This window comes from Artemia sp. Qi Xiang Cuo, chromosome 15, assembly GCF_049724085.1.
Source record: "Artemia sp. Qi Xiang Cuo chromosome 15, ASM4972408v1, whole genome shotgun sequence".
NCBI lineage: Eukaryota > Metazoa > Arthropoda > Branchiopoda > Anostraca > Artemiidae > Artemia > Artemia sp. Qi Xiang Cuo.
In genome coordinates, this window is record NC_142808.1 from 8,106,646 (window position 1) to 8,130,028 (window position 23,383).

Genomic DNA, 23,383 nt, shown 5'->3' on the forward strand with positions numbered 1-23,383 from the left:
CACTTTATTTTTCCCTTAATATTCTTGTTAACAAGAAAAATAACAGCAGAAGTCAAACAATGTAAAAACACTTACAAAATTAAATTATTCAAACTTGATTTATTTACAATTTTTCTGGGTCACCATTGTAGTGTTTTACGAAGTATGGACCAAATGACTTCAGGTAGTCCTCGGATGAGTGGATCGGCGGTCGTTCCAGATTTGCTGTGTTTTTTGTTATTTCTCTGAGCCTCGTAGAATGTTGAGTTTGGCGCGCCTCAAAATCCGGAAGTAGATCACGGTGTGTTTCAGAGTCGAGGATTTTTCGACCAAAGTCCATGACCAGTGTGTGCCTCCTCTCTTTGAGGGACTCCAACTTCAAAACTTTGAGGCTCATCTCATAGTCAACGTAACTACTCCCCAGTATTATTTTGCAGGCCCTTTTCTGCAATCCGTCAATTTTTTCGCTTTGATCTATGGTCAATGTGCTGTGCCACACTGGGCAGGCATATTCAGTGAGCGGTCTAATGTAGCATTTGTGGCATGCAACAATGACCTCAGTTTTCATCCCAAAGCGGCGAAGGTAGGCAAAAAATCTTAGGAGGAAGGCGGTCTTCGAGACGATTGACGATACGTGGGTATTCCATTTCAGATCGGCATCCAGGTGGACACCAAGGATCTTCACCCTTTTTACAGCCTTCGGCCCACCGCATGGCGGGTCTGGAACTGGCCGTTTAAGGAAATTAACCCCAAATAGGACTGTTTTTTCCTGGCTGAGTGTAAGTTTCACTTGGTTTGCTTCATCCTCGATTTTTCGCATTACTGTTAGGATTGGGTATGGCTGTAGGTTCTGTGAGAGAAGTTTAAGGAGAAGGGTTGAGAAATCATCAGTGAATCTTTAGCGGTCCATAATTTCACACAAAAGTTTGTCAATCCCAATAAAGAAGGCTCAAGGACCCATCTTTGAACCTTGTGCTGCACCACAGGTTCGCTCCCTGATGTTTGATGTTTCGCCATTGTGAAGTTGTACTTTCTGTTCGTGGTTCGTCAGGAAACTGCCAAACATTCACTAGACAATTTGTCTTAATCCAAGGTAAGTTGCCTCGTCAATAACAACTGAGTGGTCGAGTAAGTCGAACGCTTTCATGAAGTCCGCGATGATGCAGTCAATATAAGCACCGTCAATCTCCAAATGTTCCAGGATGTTTCTGATGAGGCGAATCAGGTAATGCACAGTACTCTGACCTGTACGTAAGCCGTACTGCCGAGGATCAAGATTTTCACTAATATCTTCGAAAAGCCATTTGAAGACAATTTCTTCCAGGACTTTTGAGAAAATCGATGTCTTTGAAATGGGTCTTGAGTCATTTGCAGATTCGACGGATGATTTTTTCGGTATAGGAATGACCACAGCAGTTTTGAATCGTGTCGGGAAGGTGCCCTCACTCAGGCATTGGCTTACTACGGCAGTAAACGGTACCGCAAGTTCGTTACTGCATGCTTTGATCAGTTTGATCGGCAGTTCTCCAGGAAATGAGGCATTGGATGCGTCCAGTTTTAAGAAAGTGGTCTGGATGGTTTCTGCTTCAATGACAGGGATTTTAGTAATGCTTGGAAGGTCGGGAAGTGATGTAAGACCAGGGTACTTTGTACAGATTGTAGAAAAGTGGTCGTTAATCGCATTAGCGGTAAGTTTCTCCCCGTTTTCGTTTCTTAGTTCAACGTTTTTCTGCTTTCGGCCAAGAATGTTCTGAACCGTGCTATGAAACTTTTTAGAATCGGAAGATAGAAGCTTCTGTACAGTCAAGCGGCCGTGCTGCTTCCTTGCATACTTTATCTTTCTCACCACTATATTTCGCAACTTGTTGGACTCTGCTCTGTTAGAGTTGTACAAGTTATCCCACCTTAGGATAATCTCTTTTATATATGGCGTGATCCAGGGTTTTATTTACTTTCCTACTAACCGTTTCTTTTCTGGAAAATTCTCTTCGAACATTTTATGAAGTTGGTCGCAGAAGGTCTTTGTCATGTCTTCAGTGGACGGTAGTCTGTAAATAGGGGTCCAGTTCTTTAATGTTAGCTTTCCCTTGAAGGCGGGGATTTGTTCATCCCTGATCAGTCGATAGGTTACTGTTTGTTTAATTACCTTTCGCCGTGACGAATGCGTCGGTCTCCAGGTCACTGTTAGGTAATCACTTCTATGCTTTCTGTGATTTCTGGCTCGTTGTAGTACTGTTCGAGGTTAGTGAAGACCTTGTCAAGTAGGTTGATGCCACGGATTAGAGACTTCACCCCTTGTTTCAGTGATAGGCTGGACTCTCTCCAGGAAGGCTTTATATCATTGAAATCTCCGCACATCACAATACCGGCAAAGGGATATTTACTCCGGAGGTGGTCGACGGAGTATTGTAGGTAGTTGACTAGTCTTCCGGAATGGGGCTTTGGGTGGGTAGTAGACGACTCCAAAGATGAGGGATGACACTCCCCTTGGTAGGATGCGCGGTCTTACCCAGACCCATAAACTGAAGAAAAATATTTCTTCAGTTTAATTTAAACTGAAGAAAATTTTTATTTGAATCCTTAAATTTTAAGTTTTTGTAAATTGGGTTTATAGGAATATCTCCAGTATCTCTATTTAAAGCAATGCCTCAATTTATGTTTTTTTTTCTCAATAGCCTTGTAAAAGAAATTGGGAAGCGATTTGCTTCAAATTTAAAAGTTGCCTCTTCAAAAAGAACTACATGATCTGGATTTTCAATAATGTAGAGGGCCAAAGCAGAATCAATATCCGCATTTCTACTTTAAATTTCACATTTCAGAAAAATCTTGTATTTATGCCGTCTTTTGCCCGGGAGCCAGCGTTTACACCCCCCCCCCCCCTCGAAATATCCCCAGACACCCACCCCGCGCAAAATTACCCCGGCACAGTCACCTGGCACAGTCGGAACAGGCACAGTCACCTGAATCAGAATCTATGTCTGAAGGAGAGGAGCTAGATTTGCAAGAAACCCTGTTGAAGATGGTCTTAATGACTGTGAAAGTGACTGAATGTTCCACTCTTATAATCCAGTGCTTAGTTAATCGAAGTCATCAAAGTGCAATAAGCCTCTTTTTTAATTGTATTTGGTGCTTTATAAATAAATGAAAAATAACATGTATATGGTATGAGGAATGTGGCTGAATACGGCTATTTAAATATGCAAGGCTGTTAGGGTAAAATTTCTTAGGGTTAAATGTATAAAAAAAATGATTAATATGATTTTACTCCCAAATAACGGTAAATTTGATTTTTTTTTTTCAAAATGGATATGCAAAATCAGGCACTGTACAATTTCTGAGGTATTACCCTAGGCACCAGATTACAAAAGGGATAAACAAGACAGTTAATTAAATTGATGAAACTCTAGATGAAGGGGCATTACCTTATTTAAGCCCAGGAAAATTGGAATCATTAAAACAATTCATTAAAAGCTGTAAGTGATACTTAAAAAGAAATGCTCAACTGGTCTTGTAGCTACAGGACAACTCTAAAACACCAGTTTCATCCTGTGTTTCCTAGGGAGTATCTTATTTTACCCATTTTACCTTATTTTTTACCAATTTCACCTTATTTTACCAATTTTACTTACTAAGTTTTTATTTTACGGTAATTTTACAACACTAGTTAGGAGGGATACACAAGACTTTTGTCCCAGGAGGGGACAAGTTCTCTAAAAGAAATCGCTTAAACCTTGATACTTTAAAACGTTGGGTGAAACGTTTTTCGCCCAACAAAAATATATTTATTGCCATATTTTTTTTTGCTTATTTTTCCTATTTTTTTGTCATATTCCCCCCTCCCCCCTGTATATGCACCAGCAAGAAGAGACACATTAGTAAAGCATTGGGGAGCCAAAACAGCACTTTGCATTTGAAGTTTCCCACTGAACCCCTACCTCACAGTCTACAAGTTGGTTCTAAATCATTGCATTTGATGTTTTCTGTTAATGATGTATCCAGATAGTTCAGGCTGTAGTAAAAATCTCAAGCTATATGTTAAGGGAACCATCTTGCCAGCCCTACCCCATGGAAGTCATTATTTTTTATAGCTAGTTTTTTGCTACCATAATAGGGCTCAAAATGTTGAGGCATACATTTTAATGCAAGATGCAAGACAATGCGTACATACAATATAATAAGTTTTCAACGAAGTTCATGGTAACAAACGGTAAGGAGCAACCTGGTTCAATAGTAACTGAAAATCTAAAAAACAGAAATTTTTTGACCAATAGATATATCAAAAGAATTGACTATGTTGCTGATTTCGAATATGTAAGTTTCATTAAGTTTAGTCTTGCCCATCAAAGGCTAAAAGCCTGAGCAAATTCATCTGATTTTTGAAAAAAGGGGAAAACCCCCTTTAAAAGTCATAGAAACTTAATGAAAATGGCACCATCAGATACAGCTTATCAGAGATCCCTACTGTAGATGTTTCAAACTCCTGTCTGCAAAAACGTAGATTTATTTTCCTCCACAAGAAAGATCATGGATGCATGTTTATTTGTTTTTTTTCCCCAAGGGTGATCACATTGACCCACTGGTCCAAGAATACAGGGAGAGGGGTCAATTAAGCGGAAATCCCCCACAGTCCCTGGAGAAAGGTCTTTAAGTTATAAAATTTGTCCATTGTTTATATATAGTATCTGTTATTGAGAAGTATGCATACATTTTTTTTTTTTTGGGGGGGGGGGGTATTTTCTGCTGGGGAGAGTTTTCCATGAGGAAGAAAGTTCCCAGGGGGTAAATTTTTCAAGGGAAATTTTACGCTGTCTGAATTTACCAGAATTCCTATATGAAATTTGTCTAATGCTTTCTCTTTGCCAACTCGATTTTACATCTGGAGATGTTAAGGGAAATACCCGGGGGAAATTTTCACCAGGATTGAATTGTCTAGAGAATATACCCATGGGGAGAAGGGATTTTCCTGTGGATATGGAGTCAAATTTCCTGGCGTTATTTAGAAAAATGATCAGAAATTGAATTAAAAAAAAAATTTCAACTGAAAGTAAGAAGCAGCATTTAAACTTAAAATGAACAGAAATTATTACGAATATGAGGGGGGTTGCTCCTCTTCAACACCTTGCTCTTTATGCAGAAGTTTGAATTTTGTCCCAATTCTTTAAGAAAGACTCCTGAAACACAAGGTTTGTTTAATTAAAACAATAAGAAGCTTTTTTTAAAAGCACTAAACCACTTTAGTGTAAAGAGCAAGGTGTTGAGGAGGAGCAACCCCTCTCATATACATAATAATTTCTGTTCATCTTAAGTTTTGATGTTGTTCCTAACTTTCCATTAAAAAACTTGTTTTTTTTATTTAATCTAAAGTATTAACAAATGTGTCAACCACAACAAGTACTAGTAAAAAAGTCTTTTTAAACAATAAACTGATTCAAATATGTGAACCTGAGTTTTCTGTAATAACAAATCCATGTCCAATGTCCCATGTAAAAGTACTATGTGAACACATAAATTGAAAAGGGAAGAAGAGAGATAAGAGCTTCAAAATACCTATCTAAGCAAATACTTTCTCCAAGGTAGTAAAAAGCTTCTCATCTAGACTTTAGTTTCAGTGGAACACAGAAATCAGATAGGAAAAAATAGAATAATCTATGTACAAGAATCTGCATCTGAGCAAGAGCAATGAGCAAGAACAATTAATGTCTGGGTATTTATATAGGGTAAACACAAAAGGTTGTGGGTTGTGATGGTTTGAATTTAAAAGTACTAGGCCTATTTCAATATAGAATGGGACTACATCTAGGCACTAGGGAGTGGTCTAGGATGCCTCTACAAATTTAACTAATAAAAATGTTCTAAATATATAATTAGGTAGGAAATGTGCTATTATGGTGTATACTTCAGAAATATGAATAAACTTGACTGATACCAAATATAATAATTCTTAATATTTTCAGTGTGTCAGGGCCCCCTCTACCTGAACCCAAAATATTAGATAGTCATATAGTCATAGGCTATGCTCAAAGTATACTGATTCGGTTTGCATGTATTAAAATTCATCAACAGCTGGTTCACAACATAAATCTGAAAAGAGGTAGAAGCCTAGGGAACTTGTTTCCTTTCTGTAATTACAGCTTCTAGTTTAACAGCACAAAAGCCCCCTTCCCCCCTGATGGGACACACACTTAAATTAAATCTAAAATTTGATTACTTTTTTTAATCAAGGAGGCACACTTGTGCCTCTATAAAGAGGCGACCCACCACAATGTTAAGCGATTTCAGGTCCTAGAGGTCGCAGAGAGACGGGGGTAATCGCATTTTGTAGCCCAAGCTCAAACTAAGAAACTTGCAAAATTTCATCCTCCTCCGACTTTATCTTCATGGGGTAAACTGGGCCGGAAGTTTCGACCCTCCCACCACAGCCCCCCGTTAACGTTGTAAGATAGGGCTGAAATTTAGAAGTTAAGCTTTACTAGAGCCAGGGATCTTATCGTCGAAATTTCAGCTCAATCAGATCACTCCTTCCCTGGTTAACAAAAACACAAAAACTCAACTAAAAATTCATTTCTTTTTTTTCTTATCCACGCCTACAGGCCACAGTTGTCAACTGATCCGGGTGAATGAGGACTCATTAGAAGCAGAATTCGACCTTTTAGGGCCTTTTGATATTTTCAGACCGAAAAAATTATCCCCCGAATTTACATTTACGAAAAACCTCGTTTTCCTATAATAGCCCATGTTAATTTTTCCCACCACAACCCCCCTTTAACGTTATCTGATCAGGCTGAAATTTAGAGGATAAGCTTTCCTGGGGCCTGGGAGCTTATCCTCGAAATTGCAGCTCAATCTGATCACTCCTTCCCTGTTTTCCAAAAACCAAATATCAAGTTTTGTGAGAATTTGCTTGCGTCGAAAATAGATTCCATTTACTAAAAAACAATTACAATTGTGTCTCTTTGGTCCAGCAGTTGATACTCCAGACTGTCAGTCGGAAAACCCGGGTTCGACTCACCATCAGAGCAAATTTTTTATATACTGAATTTAAACTTTAAAAAAGAAACTCAGTTTCTTTTTTTAATTATTTGAAAAAATTACGTTTTCTAAAGAGTTAAAGAGGCTGAGTTACAAGGTCGACCCTTAAAACGTAAAGGGATTAGGAGGAACAGTTGGGGGGCTGTTAAAGAGGCTGAGTCACAAGTTCGAACCTTAAAACGTAGAGGGATTACGAGGCACCCTGTACGACGTGATTTGAGTGTTCAAGAATTAAAAGCCTTAACACAAGAACGTTCAAGAGCAGGGGGTTTGGGGGGCGGCAGCCCCCCTACTTTAACTCCTGACACGATCAGCTAACAGTTAGTCAAGCAATAATAAGTAATAAACTGGACAAAAACGTGCAGAAATTATTTGAAAAAAACTACGTTTTCTAAAGAGTTAAAGAGGCTGAGTTAAAAGGTCGAACCTTAAAACGTACAGGGATTAGGAGGCACAGTTGGGGGCTGCCGCCCCCAAACCCCCCGCTTTTGCAGCCTTTAAATATTTTTTTTTTTTAACTGAAAGTAAGGAACGACGTTAAAACTTAAAACGAACAGAAATTATTCCGTATATGAAAGGGGCCGTGCCCTCTTCAACGCCTCGCTCTTTACGCTAAAGTTTTTTATTGCTTAAAAAAAAGAGTTGTGAAAAAGTCAAACAGCCCCTTTCATATATGGAATAATTTCTGTTCGTTTTAAGTTTTAACGTCGTTCCTTACTTTCAGTTTAAAATTTTTTTTTATTTAAAGGCTGCGAAAGCGGGGGGTTTGGGGGCGGCAGCCTCCAACTGTACCTTCTAATCCCTGTACGTTTTAAGGTTCGAACTTGTGACTCAGCCTCTTTAACTCTTTAGAAAACGTAGTTTTTTTTCAAATAATTTCTGCACGTTTTTGTACAGTTTATTACTTATTATTGCTTGACTAACTGTTAGATGATTGTGTATTATTCTTTTCATTCTCGACAGGGTGTTTAAAAGGTCAACCTTGTAACTCAGCCTCTTTAACTCTTTAGAAAACGTAATTTTTTTCAAATAATTTAAAAAAGAAACTGAGTTTCTTTTTTAAACTTTAAATTCAGTATATAAAAAATTTCCTCTGACGGGGAATCGAACCCGGGTCTTCCGCCTGACAGTCAGGAGTATCGACCGCTGTACTAAAGAGACACAATTGTAATTGTTTTTTAGTAAGTGGAATCTATTTTATATGCAAGCAAATCCCCACAAAACTTGATATTTGGTTTTTGGAAAACAGGGAAGGAGTGATCAGATTGAGCTGAAATTTTGAGGATAAGCTCCCAGGCCCAAGGAAAGCTTATCCTCTAAATTTCAGCCCGATCAGACAACGTTAAAGGGGGGCTGTGGTGGAAAAAATTAACATGGGCTCTTATAGGAAAACGAGGTTTTCGTAAATGTAAATTAGGGGGATAATTTTTTTGGTCTGAAAATATCAAAAGGCCCTAACAGGTCGAATTCTGCTTCGAATGAGTTCTCATTCACCCGGATCAGTTGCCAACTGTGGCCTGTAGGCGTGGCTAAGAAGAAAAAAAAAAATTTGAACTTTAAGTGGCTATATTTGGTTTTTGGAAAACAGGGAAAGAGTGATCAGATTGAGCTGAAATTTTGAGGATAAGCTCCTGGGCCCTAGGAAACCTTAGCATCTAACCATCAGCCTAATCTAACAACGTTAAAGGGGGGCTGTGGTCGGAGGGTGAAACTTCCGGCCCACTTTTACCCATGACGATAAAGTCGGAGGGGGGGGGGGAAATTTTGCACGGTTCTTAGTTTGAGCTTGGGCTACAAAATGCGATTACCGCTGTCTCTCTGCGACTGCTAGGACCGGAAATCGCTTAACATTGTGGTGGGTCGCCTCTTTATAGAGGCACAATTGTGCCTCCTTGATAATTCAATTAGCCATGCATCATAGATCCTTTGCAAAAACATTGGTAAATATTTAGTGGTGGAAGTCTCCAGAAGAAATATATAAACATAGCATCACATGCTTCTTATGTCATGCAGTCATGCTATTTCAAAATATTTGGGTTGTTTTTCTGACAATGCACCCCTCCCCATACTGCTTGACAGTAAATATCAAAACTACAAGAAAATACTGAAACAATGAAATTCTTACTTTATAATTCTTGCAGCAAGATTTTATTAAATAGATTATCATGGTTCCCTCTATTGTCATCCACTTTTTAAAATATGTTAAAATAGCCTGATATTTACTATTTCCATAGTATTGTTTAGAATCAGGTACAACAAAACTTCATGAGAGTAAACAATACAGAAACCAGTTTAACAAAGAAGAATGGCATTACCAGGGGATTCAACACAACAGTGACATATTTTATAATAGCTATATCTGGGACCACTCAGGGGGAGGGCATACAATATCAAAAAGCAACTATAATATTTGGAAGTAGCACAAAATAATGCATCTAATAGTAGGCAACTACATTAATTTGCTTAGCATGTTTCCTTCTGTAGTTGAATCATTAAATATTTACCAAAATGGGGTTTTGTGCAGTATGGAATTTATCTTTGTCATTGGTAGACTAAGGCTAAATTAGAATCAAAAAGGTTCTTATCTTTTTATTCAACAGTATTTCCTTCAAAAGACCCCTAACTCTACAGTGCTACCACATAATTTACAAAAATGTCAATTGATGTTTTTAGACAATGGATCAAACCTGGAAAGGAACAAAAGATGTAAAAAAAAGTAAGTCTTGCATCTTGCCAGTTCATATGCTCAAGGGATGATATACATACCAATAAAATTGTACCTGTTTATCAATAATGAAAATTTGCTATGAAAAGAATCTGGCAAGGGTAGGCTACTAAATTTATTTGCTTACAATGTTTCCTTCAGGAGTTGAATCATTAAATATTTACTAAAATGGGTTTTTCTGCAGTCTGGAATTTATCTTTGTCTGTGGTAAGGCTAAATTAGAACCAAAAAGGTGCTACTTTTTTATTCCACAGTGTTTCCTTCAAAAGACCCTCAGCTCCTAGACCCTCAGTGCAACCACATAATTTACCAAAATACCATTTGAGGATTTTAAGAACTGGATAACTTGCTATTAAGATTTTACATCTTCCTACACAGATTACCATTCTTTAGCTCATCATTGTTCTAAGATCTTACAGCTTAATGATGTTAGCAAAAAGAGCAAAGAACACCATTTTTCTGCCACATGTCATAATGATGAGAAAACTTTGATGACATACCCATCATTGATCTAAGAATTCTGATCAGAGTAGAATGATAAAAGATGTTTGCAAAAGATTGGCATAAGAAGTAAAATCTTAGTCCTAAGATTTCACTAAGATTTACACAATGATGAGCAAAGAATGCCTTTCTTGGCTCAATATTTCTCATGAACTACCAATCAGGTTTTTAAAGGCTGGGTTGTTAGTTATTATTATTGTTGTTTGTCTTAGACAATTTTAAAAAACAATGGAAGGAAGCATGAAAATGTGATCATAGGCAGCGCAATCCCACTGCCTAAGTAAAGAACGATGTTGGCACAATGTATTATTTTCTTTTTTCCATACCAGGGCACTTTGTATCAAAGGAGTTGTCTTAGAAACTTCAAAAAGGGCTCATTCGATTGGAAATTGGAGTGGCTAGTGCCCTTTTTAATATTCAAAAGTGGTTTGAGGGCAACTAGCCCCCCCTCCCCACGCCCATCAGTCCCCCAAACGCATCCGATCAAAATTTTGAGATAGCCATTTTGTTCAGCATAGTTGGTTTCCAGATAAAAAATATGTTTTTGAGGAGGACACTCCCCCAAAACCCTCAGGGCAAGGGTTTTAAGTTATGCCCTGGGGGCATATAAGAACAATGTTGACAGAATGTATTATTTTTTTCCCTTTAGAGCAGGGCACTTTGTATCAAAGAAGTTGTCCTAGAAATTTCGAAAAGTGCTCATTCAATTGGAAATTGGAGTGGCCTGTGTCCTTAATAATAGTCAAAAGTGATTGGAAGGCAACTAACACCCCTTCCACACCCACCATTTCCCAAAACACATCCAATCAAAATTTTGAGATAGCCATTTTGTTCAGCGTAGTTGATTTCCAGATAGAAATTATGTTTTTGAGGACAATCCCCCACAGCCCTTGGGGCAAGGGTTGTAAGTTATGCCCTGGGGGCATATAAGATTTTTATAGAAGGCGTTGTCATAGAAACTTCAAAAAAGGCTCATTTGATTGGAAATTCAAAGGGCTAGTGCCCTTTTTAATAGTCAAAAGTAATTAAAGGCAACTAACCCCCCTCTCCCGCCCACCTTTTCCCTAAACACATCCAATCAAAATTTTGAGATAGCCATTTTATTCAACATAGTTGAAAGTCTTGGAAATTAGACCTTTAAGGATGACAACCCCCCCCCCCCCACACCCCTCAGGGCAAGGGTGGTCAGTTATGCCCTGGGGGCATATAAGGTTTTTATAGAGTGTTGTCGTAGAAACTTCAAAAGGGTCACATTCAATTGAAAATTAAAAGGGCTGATGTCTTTTTTAATAGTTGAAAGTGATTGGAGAGCAACTAATGCCCCTCTCATGTCCATTATTTTCCCAAACACATCCAATCAAAATGTTGATATATCTATTTTGTTCAACATAGTTGAAATTTCTGGAAATTAGGTCTTTTAGGATGATAACAACCTCAGAGACATCAGTGCAAGGGTTGTAAGTTATGCCCTGGGAGCATATAAGGTTTATATAGAAAGTTGTTGTAGAAATTTCAAAAAGGGCACATTTGTTTGGAAATTGAAATTGCCCTTTTTAATAGTCAAAAGTGAGTGGAGAATAATTAACCCCCTCTCATGCCCATTATTTCCCCAAGAACATTCAATCGAAGTTAACAGATAGCCATTTGTTTAACATAATTGAAAGCTCTGAAAATAATGTATTTAAGGATGACAAACCCTCCAGAGCCCCCAGGGCAAAGGTTGGAAGTTATGCCCTGGGGACATATAAGCTTTTTATAGATAGAGTTGTTGTAAAACTTCAAAAGGGGCTCATTCAATTGGAAATTGAGAGGGCTAGCGCCCTTTTTATTAGTTGAAAGTGATTGGAGGGTAACTAGCTGCCCTCTCACGCCCACCATTCATCCAAACACATCCAATCAAAATTTTAAGATAGCCATTTTGTTCAATATAGTAGAAAGTTCTGGAAACTAGGTCTTTGAGAATGACAACCCCCCCCCCCAGCCCGCAGGGCAAGGGTTGTAAGTTATGGCCTGTGGGCACATAAGGTTTTTATTGAAAGTCTTGCCATAGGAAATTCAAAAGGGCTCTGTTGATTGTAAATTGAAAGGGCAAGTGCCATTTTTAATAGTCGAAAGTGATTGCAGAGTGACGAACACCCCTCTCAAGCCCACCATTTCCCCAAACACATCCAATCAAAGTTTTGAGATGTGGTAGCCATTTTGTTTAACATAGTTGAAAGTTCTGGAAATTATGTCTTAGAGGATGACAACCACCCTAACAGCCCTTTGGGTAAGGGCTGTAAGTTATGCACAGGGGGCATATAAGGTGTTTGTAGAAAGTTTTGTTGTTTCAAAAAAGGCTGATTTGATTGGAAATCAATTGGCCTAGTGCCCTTTTTAATAGTCAAAAGTGATTGGAAGGCTTGACATTTTTATGGTAAAGATTGATGTGGGCATAATATGTTATTTTTTATTGTTGTTGTTATTTAGACCAGGGCACTTTGTATCAAAGGAGTTATCATGAAAACTTCAAAAAGGGCTCATTTGATTGAAAATAGAAAGGGATGATGCCCTTTATAATAGTCGAAAGTGATTGGAGGGCAACTAATCCCCCTCCCACGCCCACCCTCACATTTGCCCATTATGTTTAAAAACTAAATGTAGCCTTAAGATTAAACCAAAATGCACTGTGTTAATGCTAATTCCAATAAGGCATCTCAGCAGTATCCCAAGAACAACTGAGGGTATTATGTTCAAATTTTCAGGGCTACTTCTGCTCTAAAAATTTAATCAAATCAAAATAGCATAAGTGTATCCAAGCTATCAAAGAAAGTAAACAGATTTTTTTTGTGAATGGTATCAAGTTTTCCATGTCAGGTGAACTAGAGGAGGTATGAAACAAAATTAAACATTACTCCTCGTGTCCAGATTTTTAAAAGGGTGTATTTTGTTAAAAATTGCTGAAAAATTTTCTCCAGTATACAAATACCAGGCTAAACTATAAAGTCTTAAAAAAACGAAACGATTTAAAGTATTATTTTCTTTTTCCCTGAAAAGACTATGTCAATATAAAACAAACAGAAATTAATTAAAAAAAACTTTTTCCACAAAATAAGTTTTTCAAAGAAAAAGTAAAGGACTCCATTAAAAAAAAAGAGCAAAAATAAAATCAAATAATCTACCAAGTGTGAAACTACCACAAATCAGCATCGATGAATAAATGAAACCCAAAACGAACAGAAATTACAATAAATAGCCGAGTCAAACTCAAAACGAGCAGAAATTAACATAACTTGGGCTCAAAACCCCCTATGCCTTCCCAAGGCTAGAACAAAATTTGCACTTTACTGAAAAAATACAAATTAATGTGCATTTAGACGCCAATGCCCCGCTGGTGGATCGACCAAACGCCACCGACGAGATGCCTGGTTGAACGCCGCTGAAGTGTTGAACGCCACTGAAGCGCCGCCGCCAATATAGGCGGCGGCGTTCAGTCGACCTTAAATTAGTTTTGCAGCAATTCTTTATTGCACCAACCGCAAAGTTGGAGCTTTCCCTTCTGGTGTGGTTAGTATTTCAATTTTCCGGATTAGAAATCAAGCAGGGCTTGCACTATCCCCGAATTTTCGGGTATTTCCCCAAAAATCTATGCATCACCCCGAAAAAAAATTTGGTTCCTCGAAAATCACTCAATCACGGTGCCACCCTGAGCAATTTATCACCAGTGACTTTTCCTGCCAAATATTACTTTGCATACCATAATTCTTCACTACTCTCTTGTTCATTATTTTTGTCTCTTTTGTTACTTTGCATAAAAACCAGACAGATGCAATATGCAATTGAAAATATTGCAATATACGCAGTTTGCATTTCAAATGCAGTTTCCCAATTGCTATTTCTTAAATCATTTGTAGTCAAGGATTTTATTTTCAAGTTGAATCGAATTATAGAATGCATTCAGCTGCTATACAGATTCAGCCTTCAGTTGGATTTTGAAATTGCCAGCAGACACATTGTTTCTACAGCTGAATTGTGAGTTTACAGTTTGTTTTTTTTTGCTGTTTTTAGTTAAGATTTTCTTAATGTTTAATACTCAATTGTTGAACGCCTGATAGAAAATACAATCTTCTTTCTGAAACATTTTACCCCCCCCCCCCCAAAAAAAAGCTTCTATTGAGACAAAATTTAGCTATGTACAAGGTTGGGGAATTAAAGATTGAACAGGAAGTTACCCAAAAAATATGATTCATAAATAAATTTTAAATTATTGCCTATAGAGGGGGGGGATAGGGGGCTATCAGTTTCAAATGATAATACCTAATTTTTTTATTGAAAGCAGGGATGCCAAAAAGATATTTTTTTTCACTTATAGTGGAGACAGAAGAAAATGATATCGAATTCCCTGAGAAACCATTGAAATATTTTGATAGACCAAGGGCCCCCCATTAGGACTTTTTCATTGTCTTGGGTATTTTGCGAATTCTCATAGGCTACTCGAATAATTTGGATTTTGTTTGTGCTCCCTTTTCATTAGATTCTTTGGATTTTATTGAATGCCATGGCGAATCTATGACTCAGTTTTCCAATAATTCGAGGTAAATCTGAATAATTTTGACATTTTTATTGTTGTCTTTGTACCCCTTTACTCATACTCTGAATTTTGTTTCAAGGAACACTAAGCTGTTTAACGTTATTTTGTATGTTTGTTTGAACCATCTAGTGACCTAGTTAATTATTTAGTCAATTATTTTTCTAATGAAAGCTGAGACTGTATCCTATCAAGGTGGTAACCACGAGGGGGGGAATAGGGAGGTATTACATTTAAATTATAATATCTTGAGATTTGTTTACTGAAAGCAGGGATCCCAAAAAGTTTTTTTTTTAATTTAAAGAAGAGACGGCATCCTATCAAGGTGGTATCAAGAGGGGGGGGGGGGGTAGTGAGCTATCATATTTAAATGATAATATCCCGATTTTTTTGAAAGCAGGGGTGCCAATAAGTTAATTATTTTTTTATTAAAGCAGAGACGGTATCCTATCAAGATGGTATCCAGAGAGGGGGGGCATAGAGAGTTATTATATTTAAGTGATAGTACCTTGATTTTTTTTTTTTTTTTTTTATTGAAATCAGGGATGCAAAAAAGTTGAAAAGTTGAAAAAAATTAATACGAATTTTTTGATTTATAATTGATACAGCACTTGCATGGTTTTATCATCCAAAGGGAAGGGGACATATGCATCCAACCTGGTTTTTTTTTCTTATTGATGAAATGGGTATACTTTGAAAACATTCATGCATAAGTACCAGGCAGATTCCAACTAAAACAAATTGGTGTGATGAAAGCAATATCAACATCCCCACCTAACATTGCACTCAAGTGACAATGGGACCCTTGGTCCAGTGCCCAAGTTACATTAAAAGGCCAGGTCATAATAAAAGCTTTCAATTCAGGAGGTTCAAGCTGTGATTTGAGAAAAACTAATGAAAACATTAATGTTTGCAGTCAACATTGATTGCATCGGCGGCGCGTCGCCGACATCTTACCGGCAGCGCGCCACCAACATCTTATCGGCGGCGCAGCGTGCTGTTTCTGGCCTCGCCGCCACCTGTCTTCCCTCATTGGCGCAGCGCTGGGGTTTATGTGCATTGTCAGTTTAATATACATATGCTGATATTTAGTAATCAAAATGTTAATATTATTTATTTATTAAAGTTATAGAAGTGAACATTTATATTTTTCAGTAAAGTGCAAATTTTGTTGTGGATTTGGGAAGGCCAGACAAAAACATTGGCTGGCCAAATAAAAACCAGGTCAACCTTGCATTGGATGGGAAATCCTAAGGAAGTATTTAAGGTGGGTGTAAAAAGGGAGGCTCCAAATAGATTGGGAAAAAGGGGTGTGAATAGCTATGTTGGCCTCATGTGGCTTGGAGCTCTAGTGAGTTGTTAGTAGTAGTAGATAATTAATTATTTTTGTTATTTATTAGTACGGTACCAAAATATGGTAAGCTTTAACAAGCTTGTTGCACTAAACAACTATAAAAAAGTATATGACAATGTTGACAACATAATATATATATATATATATATATATATATATATATATATATATATATATATATATATATATATATATATATATGTATATATATATATATATATATATATATATATATATATATATATATATATATATATATATATATATATATATATATATATAATATCCTATATAAAATAGGATATTCATCCTATTTTATATATTTATATATATATATATATATATATATATATATATATATATATATATAAAATAGGATATTCATCCTATTTTATTTTATTTCATTAGCATTAACCATACTTGACTTCTTTAGCAGTATATAGAAGTGACCATCTAATGCATAAGTACCACTTTTGGTATTAGTCTATTGTTAGCCTTACTCAAAGGAAAGCCTATAAATTTATATATATATATATATATATATATATATATATATATATATATATATATATATATATATATATATATATATATATATATATATTATATATATATATATATATATATATATATATATATATATATATATATATATATATATATATATATATATATATATATATATATATATATATATATATATATATATATATATATATATATATCCTATATAAAATAGGATATTCATCCTATTTTATTTCATTAGCATTAACCATACTTGACTTCTTTAGCAGTATATAGAAGTGACCATCTAATGCATAAGTACCACTTTTGGTATTAGTCTATTGTTAGCCTTACTCAAAGGAAAGCCTATAAAATTTTGAAAACAAATTTAAAAGATCCCAAAATAGCCTAGCCTACAATACTTGCTTAGCCTAAATCATTCCTAAAAGTTCCTCACACCTCCCCTCTAATATGCAAGTATACAGCACAGATTATTTATTTTGGTAAAATTCTACTTTAGCTACTTTTACCTATCTTGGAAAGCAGTTAGGTTGGGAAAATGAAACTTTCAGGGATAGGTCTACAGGTTAAAGTAGAGCCCAAGAAGGTATTTTGAAGTAGCAAACCTTCCTCCACTCCTTCTCCCTTTAGAGGGTCCAGAAATTTGCCTACATAACAGGTCTATACCCATTGAAATTTTGACAAAACAACATTTCACCTTAATTTTCAGTTATCAGTTTCTTTTCTATGGCTTTAGTTCTGAAAATGCAATTCCTGATAGTTGACTAGAAGTCTAAGCCTAATCAATGTTTTTTTCCAAATATTGGAAATATATTTGCATATCTGTAAAACCTTATAAATTGTGGTTGAGCTAAGTTGTGAAGCTGAAAAAAATTTGCTGCACTTTATTTGAGCAGAATATCTATTTTATAAAGTTTTGCTTTTATAACATACAAATTTTTAAAGGTCAGGACCCTCTAGAGGGTGAAGGAGTGGAGGTAGGTACTTCAAAATACCTTCCCAGGACAGTAGACTCATCCCTGAAAGTTTCATTCTGCTAACCTAACCCCTTTCCAAGATAGCCAAAAGTAGCTAAAGTAGAATTTTACCTTTATTTCCTATGCATTCTCATTTCTTGTTTTTGTTAGTCTACTTCATTGTAGTTAAATCTATTTGAATAAGTGACTTAGGAGGTAAATTTTTTTTTATGTTGATTCTGAATATAACAATCATTTCTATTGGAAATGAATTTTAACCCCCCCCCCCCCCACTATATATGTCAATTCAGAATATATATTTGCACATATGGGGGTGGGGGTTAGGTTAGGGGGGGGGGGATCTGAAATGGTAAAGTTCTATGAAATCATATTATTGAGTTAGGACTAAAGTGAATACACCATTTGATGCCTTTTTTTATGCTGATTACAAATATAACTAGCATATCTATTGGAAATGAATTTCAGCCCCCCCCCCCCTATATATGCCAATTCAGGGTTAGGTTAAGTATAGCCTATACAGGGGGGGGGGGGGGTCTGAAATTCATTTCTGATAGAAATGCTTATTATATTCATAATCAGCATAAAAAAAGGTATTGAATGGTGTATTCACTTTAGTCCTAACTCAATAATATGATTTTGTAGAACTTTACTGCTGAAATTCATTTCCAATAGAAATAATTATTATATTTGTAATCAGCATAAAAAAAAGGCAGAGACTGGTATATTCAGCTTAGTAGTTACTCAATAAGGTAAATATCTACCAAATCATATTATTGACTTACTCATAAAGTGAATATACCACTTGATGCCTTTTTTATGCTGATTACAAATATAATGATCATATCTATCAGAAATGAATTTCAGCCTTCCCCCCTATATATGCCAATTCAGGGTATATATTTGTACATTAGGGGGGGGCAAATTTTGTTTCTGATGTAAATGGGAGGTAAGTTTAAACTTTACCCCCACCCCCCGAATGTAGAAATATATGCCCTGAATTGGCATATATAGGGGGGTGCTGAAATTCATTTCTGATGTAAATGATTATTAAATTTGTAATCAGCATAAAAAAAGACATTGAGTGGTGTATTCACTTAATGTGTAAGTCAATATCTACCAAATCATATTATTGAGTTAGGAATATATTGAATACACCTTTTGATGCCTTTTTTTATGCTGATTACAAATATAATAAACATTTTTATCAGAAATGAATTTCAGCCCCCCCCCTATATCTGTCAAGTCCGGGTTAGGTTAGGTACAGCCTATATAGGGGGGGGGGCTGAAATTCATTTCCGATAGAAATGCTTATTATATTTATAATCAGCATAAAAAAGGTCATCAAAAGGTGTATTCAATATATTCCTAACTCAATATGAATTGGTAGATATTGACCTTCAATAATATGATTTGGTAGATATTTACCTTCAATAATATGATTTGGTAAAAATTTACCACTTAGGCTAGCCTACGCTAATCAGGAAACAAGAGGTAAAATTCTACTTTAGTTACTTTTGGCTATCTTGGAAAGGAGTTAGGTTAGGGAAATGAAACTTTCAGGGATGGGTCTACAGACTAAAGTATGTCCCGGGAAGGTATTTTGATGTACCTACCTCCACTCCTTCTCTCTCTAGTGGGTCCTGAAATTTGCCTACTAGACCTAGCCTATTGAAATTTTGACCAAACAACATTTACTTTAATTTTCAGTTACCTAGGCTGTTTCTTTTTCTTTGGCTTTAGTTCTGACAATGCAATTCTTGTTATTTGAGTAGGCCTAGAATTTAAGCCATATCAAGTTTTTTTTTCAAAATATAGAAAATGTAATTGAATATCTTTAAAACTTTAAAAATTTGAACTGACCAAAGCTGTGAAGCTGAAAACAATTTGGTTGCACTTAATTTAAACAGAAGTTCTTTTTTGCGAGGTTTCACTTTTATAACACACAGATTTTTAAAGGTCATCAAATGTCAGGACCCTCTGGAGGGAGAAGGAGTGGAGGTAAGTACTTCAAAATACCTTCCCCAGAAATACTTTAACCTGTAGACCCATCCATGAAAGTTTTATTTTCCTCACCCAACTCCTTTCCAGGATAGTCAAAAATAGCTAAAGTAGAATTTTACCGTAAATCAATTTTGGAAATTATATAGCCTGAGTAAATATTTCAGATTTTGTTAGCATAATTCAATGTTTCATAATTTTGGTGTTTCCATTATAGTAGAAACTCTAAACCAATACCCTTCTTTTATTAGCATTTTCCCTATCAATGGAGTCATCTAAATCAGTACCCATATTCAAACAGGCTTTAAATCCTACCTTTTGTCCAAAGGCAAATATTTCTAAAGGGATCAATGACCAGTTTGTTGTAGATACTTCGAATAATTTCTTCTTAGAATGTTCGTCAAAATCAAAACGGCGCTACTTTCTACATTAGCAAATAAAAATTATATTGATTTCGGCCTATGGGCTGGTGAAGTCCGAAAATAGGATAATTGAAAATTAACTGCATCTGCAAATTAGTACCCATATTCACATAGGCTTTAAATCTTACCTTTTCACAAAATTAAAATTTTTCTAATGGTATCATTGACCTGTTTTTTTTATATACTTCTAATATTTTACTATTAGAATGTTCATCAAAATCAACACGGCACTACTGTCTACATTAGCAAATAAAATCTAAATTGATTTCGGCCTATGGGCTGGTGAAGTCCGAAAATACGATCATTGAAAATTAACTGCATCTGCAAATTAGTACCCATATTCACATAGGCTTTAAATCGTACGTTTTGACAAAAGTCAAATATTTCTAAAGGGATCAATGACCAGTTTGTTGTAGATAATTAGAATAATTTCTTCTTAGATTGTTCATCAAAATCAAAACGGCACTACTGTCTACATTAGCAAATAAAATCTAAATTGATTTCGGCCTATGGGCTGGTGAAGTCCGAAAATACGATCATTGAAAATTAACTGCATCTGTAAATTAGTACCCATATTCACATAGGCTTTAAATCTTACGTTTTGACCAAAGTAAAATGTTTCTAATGGGATTAATGACCATTTTTTTTTATATACTTTTAATAATTTATTCTTCGATTGTTCGTCGAAATAAAAACACCACTACTATCTACATTAGCAAATAAAAATTAAATTGATTTTGGCCTATGGGCTGGCGAAGTCCGAAAATGGGATCATTGAAAATTAACTGCATCTGCAAATTAGTACCCATATTCAAATAGGCTTTAAATCGTACCTTTTAACCAAAATCAAATATTTCTAAAGGGATAAATAGCAGTTTGTTTTAGATACTTCGAATAATTAACTCTTAGAATGTTCGTCAAAATCAAAACGGCGCTACTGTCTACATTAGCAAATAAAAATTAAATTGATTTCGGCCTATGGGCTGGCGAAGTCCGAAAATGGGATCATTGAAAATTAACTGCATCTGCAAATTAGTACCCATATTCACATTGGCTTTAAATCGTACCTTTTGACCAAAGTCAAATATTTCTAAAGGGATCAATGAGTATTTTCTTTTATATACTTCTAATAATTTATTATTATATTTTTCTTCTAAATAAAAACGTCACTACTGTCTACATTAGCAAATAAAAATTAAATTGATTTCGGTCTATGGGCTGGAGAAGTCCAAAAAGAGGATCATTGAAAATTAACTGCATATGCAAATTATTACTCATGTTCACATAGGCTTTAAATCGTACCTTTTGACAAAAATTTAATGTTTCTAAAGGTATAAATGATCAGTTTGTTGTAGATACTTCGAATAATTTCTTCTTATATTGTTAATCAAAATCAAAACGGCAATATTGTCTACATTAGCAAATAAAATCTAAATTATTTCGGCCTTTGGGCTGGTGAAGTCCGAAAATGGGATCATTGAAAATTAACTGCATCTGCAAATTAGTACCCATATTCACATATGATTTAAATCTTACATTTTTACAAAATTAAAATATGTCTAATGGTATTAATGACTAGTTTTTTTTATATACTTTTAATAATTTATTCTTCTATTGTTCGTCTAAATTAAAACACCACTACTATTTACATTAGCAAATAAAAATTAAATTGATTTTGGCCTACGGGCTGGCGAAGTCTGAAAATGGGATCATTGAAAATTAACTGCATCTGCAAATTAGTACCCATATTAAAATAGGATTTAAATCTTACATTTTGACCAAATTAAAATATTTCTAAAGGTATAAATGACAAGTTTGTTGTATATACTTCTAATAATTAACTCTTATATTGTTCGTCAAAATAAAAACGGCACTACTGTCTACATTAGCAAATAAAAGTTAAAATGATTTCGGCCTATGGGCTGGCGAAGTCCGAAAAGGGGATCATTGAAAATTCACTGCATCTGCAAATTAGTACCCATATTCAAATAGGCTTTAAATCTTACCTTTTGACCAAAGTCAAATATTTCTAAAGGGATCAATGACTAGTTTGTTGTAGATACTTCGAATAATTTATTCTTAGAATGTTCGTCTAAATCAAAATGGCACTACTGTCTACATTAGCAAATAAAAATTAAATTGATTTCGGCCTATGGGCTGGCGAAGTCCGAAAATTGGATCGTTGAAAATTAACTGCATCTGCAAATTAGTACCCATATTCAAATAGGCTTTAAATCTTACCTTTTGACCAAAGTCAAGTATTTCTAAATGGACCAATGACCAGTTTGTTGTTGATACTTCTAATAACTTCTTCTTAGAAAGTTCGTCAAAAATCTAAACAGCACTACTGTCTACGCTGGCAAAAAAAATTTATCTGATTTAGGTGTATGGGATGGCGAAGTCCGAAAATGGGACCATTGAAAATTGCTTGTGTCTGCAAGCAAAACCTGAAAGCAGACCATTAAATATTGTTGTCAAAGATTTACTAAAACTCACATTGTATGAAAAAAGTAAATCAAGAAAAGTAAATTACATGAAGATGAAAAAAGTAAAGTCATTACAAAACATACATACAACAATAACCTATATATGAAAAATAAAATATGAACTCTTAGCATTCATTTTTATTAAGCAATGCCAGGGACATAATTTTGTAAGAAGGAGGGATGGGCGATCTCACCCTTCCAGACCCATGTCCACCCCCCCCCAGACCTCATTTTGCCCCCTACAGCTGAAATTTAATTTTTGCAAAAAATCTTGTCAAAACTAAGATGAGAGTGCATAGTTCAAGAATCCAGAGAAACATGACAGTTTTATTTAGTATATCTTTGCTTTTATGGTAATATATGGATAATTTTCAGCTGTCACTGTCATTTTCACTTGATTTGGAAAAATTGGCTCCAACTTTGCTAAAGTTTTGTACAAGTTGGACACACAGTTCAAGAGGAGATTTAAACCGTGTAACACCGCCCCCGTCCTAATCTGAAAACCGCCAAGCAGAATAACATCAAACTCAAGCTTTTGTGGTGACGCTTTCTAATTCAGTCAATTTGGAATTTAGTAAAATATTAACACGCAAACACAAAAATTTAGAAATACCACTTTTTATTAAGATAAGAAACATATACTGGAAGGTGTATGCTAAATAGGAAATTGAAAAATCACCACTTCCCAGCTATGTGCGTCAGGAGCCTCGATAAGGTGGGGCTGATGAAATGTATAAGAGAAACATTTTATGGGGACGGGGATTGATATACTATGTATATGCTGGACTGACCTCTGGTCCGTTGATTTAGAAATACCTTG

At 35.5% G+C, this 23,383-nt stretch overlaps 1 protein-coding gene across 1 annotated transcript; it reads right to left on the reverse strand.

Annotated features, from left to right (window-relative positions):
* Positions 1-1,048: 1,048 nt before the first annotated feature.
* LOC148943289 (uncharacterized) lies at positions 1,049-15,861 on the reverse strand. Its single transcript, XM_089101082.1, has 3 exons — positions 15,759-15,861; positions 13,628-13,712; positions 1,049-1,883 (listed from the first exon to the last, which is right to left on the reverse strand). The coding sequence occupies exons 1-3, from the start codon at positions 15,859-15,861 to the stop codon at positions 1,049-1,051; spliced, it is 1,023 nt and encodes a 340-aa protein (XP_088957208.1).
* Positions 15,862-23,383: the final 7,522 nt, after the last annotated feature.

Bases quoted from the DNA above. Each gene is read 5' to 3' on its own strand.
- LOC148943289 (XM_089101082.1), bottom strand. From the start codon at position 15,861: ATGCACATAAACCCCAGCGCTGCGCCAATGAGGGAAGACAGGTGGCGG. The intron at 13,713-15,758 runs GTAAGATGTCGG...AACTAATTTAAG, and splicing joins ATGTTGGTGGCGCGCTGCCG to GTCGACTGAACGCCGCCGCC. The intron at 1,884-13,627 runs GTGGCGTTTGGT...GATTATCCTAAG, and splicing joins TTCAACCAGGCATCTCGTCG to GTGGGATAACTTGTACAACT.